The sequence below is a fragment of the Macrobrachium nipponense genome, chromosome 16 (assembly GCF_015104395.2).
Source record: "Macrobrachium nipponense isolate FS-2020 chromosome 16, ASM1510439v2, whole genome shotgun sequence".
Taxonomy (NCBI): domain Eukaryota; kingdom Metazoa; phylum Arthropoda; class Malacostraca; order Decapoda; family Palaemonidae; genus Macrobrachium; species Macrobrachium nipponense.
Genome location: NC_087209.1, coordinates 9,623,639 through 9,631,785, shown reverse-complemented (window position 1 = coordinate 9,631,785; position 8,147 = coordinate 9,623,639). Strand labels below are relative to the sequence as shown.

At 39.7% G+C, this 8,147-nt stretch overlaps 1 protein-coding gene across 2 annotated transcripts in view; it reads right to left on the bottom strand.

Moving 5' to 3' along the window:
* Positions 1-3,273: 3,273 nt before the first annotated feature.
* Positions 3,274-8,147, bottom strand: part of LOC135195574 (uncharacterized) — a 50,891-nt gene continuing 46,017 nt past the window's right edge. For both annotated transcript variants that reach the window (XM_064221874.1, XM_064221875.1), the window contains exon 2: positions 3,274-6,339. In XM_064221874.1, coding sequence (XP_064077944.1) covers positions 3,730-6,339 — 2,610 coding nt within the window. In that variant the 3' untranslated portion in view covers positions 3,274-3,729. The remainder of the gene's footprint in view (positions 6,340-8,147) is intronic.

Here is an 8,147-nt window from a genome sequence, read left to right as displayed (position 1 = left end):
GAGTAAAAAATATATCATATGATGTTTTCTTGTAAGGTAAGAAGTGTTTAGATGGAAACAAAATCGTCTGTAAATATAAATTATGAGAGCCAATGTGTTTAAAAAGAAGACCAAATCATCTGTAAATTCAATTATGAGTCAATAATTTTGTTCAGTGAAAGCAAAGTGATCTGCAAAGTAAATTCTTTTTCAATGAGGTCAAATTCATCTGTAAATATGAATTGGGTCTTTTTAATGAGAGTCAAGTCATCTGTAAATATAAATTATGAGTCAATTTATCTTTTCAATGAGAACATAGTCTTCTGTAAATATAAATTAAGAGTCTCTTTCTTTTAGTAAGAACAAAGTCTTCTGTAAATATAAATTATGAGAACCAATATCTTTTAAAATACGACTAAGTCGTATGAAAATATAAATCACGAGTCAATTTCTTTCAATGAAATCCTAGTCATCTATAAAAATAAATGGTGAGAGTTAGAAGTTGCTTTGAGATAATATATTTTCTTGATAGACAATTACAAGTTCTTTTCAAGATAAATTTATTATTCAACATTAACTAATATAATATATATTTTGCCTAACTCAGTGACTTAAACTTTCTTCTGAAGACGAGCGAGTTGTATACTTATCTTTGCTTATATGAATATTTCGACCTAATCACCTATTTAAAAATGATGTAAATATAATACAAATATACATCTACTGTTATTGGTGAGGTCACAGAGAACAATTATTTTTGCAAACATTGCAAAGTATTCCGTGGAAGCCAACTAAATTATTGAATTGATGTTGTGTAAATTCGACATGCAAAATTTAGTCGATCAAACTCCCGAGATATTTCGGTTTACAAAATTGGGCCGAACATCACATCCTGATGGCTATTAGAGTATTCTGTTGTCAATTTCCTTTTCATGATTACTTTCCGAAAAAGGTTTGTAAAATAGGCTGAACTCTTCAAGTGAAATATTTTTTCTATGTCCTTCATAAAAATATTCATGAAACAGTGAACACTGGAGTTTGTTTTACTTAGTTTCTTTGAAGTCAAAGGTATATTCGTCGTTACATTCTACGTTCTATATATACATACATATATATATCTATTATATATATATATATATATATATATATATAGATATATATATATATATATATATATAATTACGTAGATACAAACTATTATCTATATAGTATATATATATATATCATAATATATATATATATATATATATATATTTATATTCATATATATTATATATATATATTATATTATATATATATATATATATATCTATAATTATCTATGTATATATACATATATATGTATACATATACGTGTATGTATGTATGGATGTGTGTAATGCCATTAAATGTAAGGATGTAAAAAATGAGTATTGAAAAAAAATAACATATTCTGTTACATTGCAACATCCTAAACAATATGATCACTTTCTTTGCCAAAAAAAAAAACAAGTTCAAACGAAAGGTAGGAAAAACAAAACACTTAAAAAAAACACACACACAATATGGAGACCTCTGTAAAGTTCCCATTAGAATATGCATCAGGTATTATTAATAATACTATACAGTCAAATATACATTTATAACCTCTTTTTTTTCTTTTATATATAACTCGACCACACTTTTTTTGGAGTAACCTTCAGAAGAGAAATTTCTTCTATTTCAAGATAACAGACATTAGATTATATTCATATATATAATCTTTGGGGTCATTGAATAACATTTATAAACTTTGCTAATGATCTCGTGACGATCCCTTTTTTTTATCGAGAGAGAGAGAGAGGAGAGAGAGAGAGAGAGAGAGAGAGAGAGAGAGAGAGAGATTCACCTTCTCAAAGTACAAAAATAAAAACTTTCGCTACACAAGAGAGAAAAAATGTTACTCTCCAAAATAAAGATAAAAACTTTAGCTATGAGAGAGAGAATTCACCATTTCCAAAATATGAACATAAGAGAAGTGAGTGAATTCACAGTTTCTAAAATATAAAAAAAATTGCTAAATTGCTATGTAAAAGAAAGAAAATGAGAGAGAGAGAGAGAGAGAGAGAGAGAGAGAGAGAGAGAGAGAGAGAGAGAGAGATAGGGTGGGTCGTCTGCTATTTGTGACTGACGGTGTACAAAAATATAGGATATATTCATAGCGTCTATATCTCTAAGTATATATACAGACAGAGGGGGAGGGAGGGGGGTGTCTGAAGACTAACAATTCTTGTATATTTTTTCCAGTAATGATATTTACATCCATTTACAGTACCGTGGTCCGGATTTTCTTTATATGATTCCAAAAAGTCTTATTTTCGTTTTCTAATAATGATTCTTCTGCTGCACCTCCAGTTATGGAAGCTGATATTTCATCAAGTAAATGACAAATGTTTGTAGTTTTACATTAAGTAAATAACAGATATTTGAAGTTATTTTTACATTAAATAAATCAGATATTTTCAGATATTTTAATTACTAAAAAATTAAAGATTCTAAAGAAACAGTAAACAGTACAGTGTCCTTTCACTGTTGATATGATTTCATAGACACGAAAGATAAAAGGGACAGTAGAATCCAATAATCAATGCATAAATGGCAAATATTCTTATGGGCCTATAGTCTGTTCTTTTGGGGATGGCGGGAAAAGGAGACCGAGCAACAACGAGCAGCCAATTACGAGTTTAAACTCAGTTGATATCGGATGTGGATATTTAATGTCAGTTCCAATAAACATATATAAATATATATAAATATAAACATATTGTTATGATATATATATATATATATATATCTATATATATATATATATATATATATATATATATATATATATATGTGTGTGTGTGTGTGTGTATATACACACACCCACAAAACAGAATTCATTGCAAATATGAACAGAGTCAGTGTTAGAAAATGAAAATGGTAAACCTTTAATTCACTCTGCCTTTATTAAAAAAAGAAAAAACCTAACGTGACCTTTCCCCGCTCGGCCATTCTTTCCCGTAATATATTTTCGCAAGAGATGCCATGAATATTATAATACGTCAGTCCATAAAGTAACTCTCTCTTTTTCTAATTCTTTTAGCGAGTCGAGTTCTTTTCCTCGGAAGTCCACGAGAGCGACCAAAAATGGAAACTGACGCGACGTCCTTGTACCGTATCACAGAAGGAAGGATTAATCTGTCGCAAGAGGAGAAGCAGGATTTTTCCCTTTGAATGTTGGCCCCTTGGGCGGGGGACCCCATTCCCCAGCAATCCGGGAAATACAATTAAAAGAGAAAATGAGAGAGAGAGAAGAGGAGAGAGAGAGAGAACTGAAAATTCTCTCTGGGTTGCATGACACAGAAAATAATTCTGCGATCGGCTTTTGAAGATTCAATTCAAACATTGTCCACCCTTGTTGGGGTGGGGGTGGGGGGGCGGGGGAGCTGTTTTGAAATCGTCTGACGACGGGAGATGAAAGGGGAAAACATAAAGCAGGCATAAATATGTTTGACAAGCGATTATTTTTGTATATAAAAAAATCATGATGATGAAAATGCGCCGTCTTCATTTATACACAACATCATATTTGATATATAACATATTTACTGTATATTTATGATTGTCTAAGTAGCCACAGAATGAAAGGGTGAAGGGTTTTAGACTAGAGTCATCACGGGGGTTCATCCCACACTTCACTATCACCAAAACACGCCTAAGGGATTCACTACAGACGAACGAGACGGGTTAAAACCCGTCGTGGTGATCGGGCTTAGGTTTCAACTTGGGTCTGTTCAGGCCCACGTGTCCATGCCGAATGGAGGAGGAGGAAGAGGAGGAATTCTGGGCGGAGGAGGGAGGGTGGAGGGACCCACGGTGGACTGTGGAGGTGTTTTGAGCACTAGAGAGGAAGGGGGGAGGGGGCAGTATCCCTGGGAGGGACGCGTTGACGCTGCTGAAGTCCCCAGGTTTCGGGAAGGTACCCTGCTCGCTGGGGGTGTGCTGAGTGGCGTTCTGGCGGACGAGAAGCTTCTGGTCAGAGCTCTTGGAGGAGTGGGAGACGAGATGGCCTGGGTGGTGAACACCACCACCGCCAACACCAACACCACCAGGCTGGTGCGTTGTGAAATGCCGAGCGCTGAGATAGCAGGCCGTGTGGTGGCGCCTCCGAGATCGCCTTTTTGGACGAAGTAACACTGGACTACAAGTTTCGTTAAAGAAAAGGTCGTTTATGTTATCACTGTTCATGTCCGAGAGGTCTGACAAGCCCTCGTCGACGGAGCCGGGCTTCGCCTTCATGGGGTCCTCGTACACATGGCCAGTTGATAGCTCGTCCCAGCTCCTGCTCGATCTCAGTGGGATTTGGGGAGAAGAATAGAGCTTGCTGCTGCCACTACTCTCTGATAACAAGGTGGAACTTTTGCTGTTGTAGTTTATGCCTCGTTCTTGCGAGTTTTTCATTTCTTCCTCTTCAAACTGCAGGCAAGCTGTCGGAGATGCATAGATTCTGTTCCGTGGTAGTGTAGAGGAAAATGCGTTGGTATTAACAAAGGGTTCCATTACATTTCTTGGAGCAATTGGAAGTATGTGTGCCCTTGGTATATCATCTCCTATGAGCCGATGAGTCGTCTGCGAGCCCGCTAACGGTCTTTGGCGATTATGACTCCAAACGAGCTGGAAATCTGATGTAACGTAATCTAAACTGCTGTGGTTCCTCTTGTCTTTATGTGGGTTACTTAATGATAAAGCAGCGATGGTTTGAGCATGTTCGTTTTTGGGTCTTGCCGGCTGTAGAGTATAAACACCCATAGGATGAATCATCTTGATTTCGGTTGGGTGAACAATCTCAACCGTCCTTTTCTGGCAACAAGATCTGAAAACGCAGCACTGGCTAGGTCTATCTAAGGTTAGTGCTGCAGCTGAAACCAAGGTACTACAAACAACTAGCTCTAATCCTCTGGAGATACTTATACAAAACCACCATACCCAAATGTGACCTTCGGGCGATATGGGCATTAGAAGTGTATAAACGTGGAGACCCGCAAGAAGCAGCTGGGTTACGGCTGCTGTAAACACCAAGCGCGCAGGATAAGCCACATTAGGGGAGGAGTTCTCATGGCTGCTACTGACCCGAACATCTGTCGTCATCTGGGAGGAATAGTCTCTACTCTCCCGCCAAACTGCCCAGATGCCTCCCATGCCTACGGCACCTCCCCACGCAGCAGTCACTGCTCGAGTAGTCGTCTTAATGGGTAGATTTTCCTCCTCCTTGAGCAAAGTTGCTGCCAAAAGAGCAGCGGGAAGTGTAACGAGGTGCACTGCTGTGACGAGAGCTAGGCCTAGGGCTAGGTGGGGATGCTTTGGGTGACGCCAGACTCGTAGCACAGCCACGAGCACAAGTGCAAGAGCTGCAGTTAGGCAAGGCCATATCGCTTCCTCGACATTGGCCAGGAGAAACACTGGCAGTGCATACTTCAAAGTGTGAGAGTCGTGAAGGATGTGGAGGCTGCGCAGGAAAGCGGTGAAGAATATCAGCAAGTGGAGCAGGAGGTAGTGCGGTCGGGGCAACAAGTGAGTAGAGATGGCGAAGCGCGTCATCAGGAACAGCGTCACTATCGCCAGCAGCGTGAACAGACCCACAGACGTGTACACTTGCACCCACCAGATCAACCCGAGGTTCCATCGCAAGTCAGCCGAGCCCTGACTGCCATTCTTCCCTATTCCCTTGACTCCGACGACGCCCGTTGCATTCTCCGAACTACCACCGGTTATATGATGATTGATTGAACTGGTGCCCTTTGGAGAAAGTGTGGATAAGGAAACTATGGCACTGTTCGTCTCGTCATGAAACCCCCCGTTGTGATCTTTCGCAGAGGTGCCATCGCTGTTCCTGTCTCTCTCGGGGTTAGGACCGGGCTCCGGGTTCAGCGGGAGATGGGAAACAGCATAGTAGGAGTCTTCTAAAGTAGCCACTGTGGAAGCGAAGGAGGAGGAGGAGGAGGAGGATGATGCAGCAGCAGCAGCCACAGTCGACACGCCAGGAGGGACGACGAAGGCCGAAGGGATGGTCGAATTGATGGGGCGTCCCTGGGTAGGAGCGCCGTAGGCCACGCCCCTGAAAATGGCGGCGATTTCCTTCTCCCTGATGGCTGTTCCTCGCCTGGGAAGGGCCTCTGTCTCCCCAGCCTTCGTCATGAGGCGCAGCTGGGTCGCTCGGCCCTTTTCATTGTTCGTCCTGAGGGCGAGGCAGCCGGACCAGACGCAGATGACGGTTAGGGCGATCCACAAATCCCACGGCTTCCCCATGCCGCGCTCTTCATCCAAGGCTCGAAGAGTCGAGCTGCCGATGGAGAAAACCTGCAAGGACATAGGAAAGATTTAGGACTGGGCAGGCTGAAAATTAAACTGTTTTAAGCAAATCACAATAGAGGACTATTATAAGGTGATTGTAATAAGTGTCCAAATGAAATGAAGATTTACCTTATTGTGCTTATCATAAATTCTAGAACTTAATAAGCCTTAGGTCATTAACTGCTTTATTTCCGTTTTCCAAAGAAAACGAAAGTTACAATGAGATATTCTAAGACAATGTCACAACATTGAAGGTTTAGATAATATGAAATAATAATCTAACTTTAAATTACACGAACTTAATTTGATACTCTTCCGGCCAACTTTATTCTCTTAATTTAGAGGAAATATTGAAATGAATATTAATAACATTAATTAGGGGTCAATATCTAATTCTACATTTATACAAAAGAATAAAATTTTATGGCTTTTCAGGAATTTAAAATGAATAGAAAAAAAATAGTGGTTATGCAGAGAGAGAGAGAGAGAGAGAGAGAGAGAGAGAGAGAGAGAGAGAGAGAGACTACGTTTTATGTGTAGACTAACAACTACTATTTACTCTCGTCTAAAAAACAAACAATACAAGGTTTCCCATTTCTAAATTAGTTTCACAGAAGGGACGAGAACAAAGCTCTGCTGCCGAGAGAGAGAGAGAGAGAGAGAGAGAGAGAGAGCCACTCGCCTTTGGTCGTTACAAAAATAACATAGAATACACTGAAATTACCATTTGTAAACGTGTGGAAAGCGAGAGAGAGAGAGAGAGAGAGAGAGAGAGAGAGAGAGAGAGAGAGAGAGTGGTGTAGCAGTTTTCACAAAAGGAAGCAGCCACAACATCTTCGCATGGAAACAGAAGGAACAGACTCGAGACGAAAGCGAATTGATATTGTTAACTTAGAAGCTTTTAAAGGAAGCCGTAAAAGTTACTTTGGAGAATGGGGTAGGATGGGGTAGGATGGGGGAGGAGAGGGGGAGGGAGAGGAGATGGGGGAGAATGGGGTAGGGGTAGGATGTGGAGAGTTGGGGGATGGAGTGGATAGGAGAGAGTAATGTCACTATGCGAACAGCTGTTACACACACACACCACACACACAGGAGAGGAGAGAGAGAGAGAGAGAGAGAGAGGAAATCTGGGCGAAGTAAATTGAAGCGGAAGTTTAGGTGCTTTTGTGGGAAATATCTCGACGAGATGGCCTGTCGGGCAGACAGACAGACAGACACAGACAGAAACTGCTGTGCTTGAGAGAGAGAGAGAGAGAGAGAGAGAGAGAGAGAAGAGAAGAAAATGATACTTTTACTGATATTATTTTACATACACTTTTTCGTTCTGTCTTGCTGTTACACACACACACACACACACACACTCTCTCTTTCTCTCACACACGGGAGAGAGTGTGTGTATAAAACACACACCCTCTCTCTCTCTCTCTCTCTCTCTCTCTCTCGTTTTGATTTAAGTCAGATAAAATAAAAAAATAAATATTTCAGCCGACATTTGATGCTAAACGAAGTTAAAAGGAGAATTATACCAGTAACAAGACTTAAGACTTTCCATTAATCTGAGATTATAAACACATTCCTTGGAAAACTAAATCTACGTGTTTCTGTTGATAAAAAATCTTCAGAGATAAACACTTAAAACATAATGGTTTAAAAGATAAAAATCGTACCCAAGAAAAAAAATAAAGAGATTGTGTAATATTTCTCACGGTTTTCTCTTCTTATTAAAAGGAAAAGCCTTTTAGAAAGTTATTATAATGAAAATGAGCTTCCATGATAAAATGAAAAGAATGCTTGCTCAAGCCTTGATGGTAAGA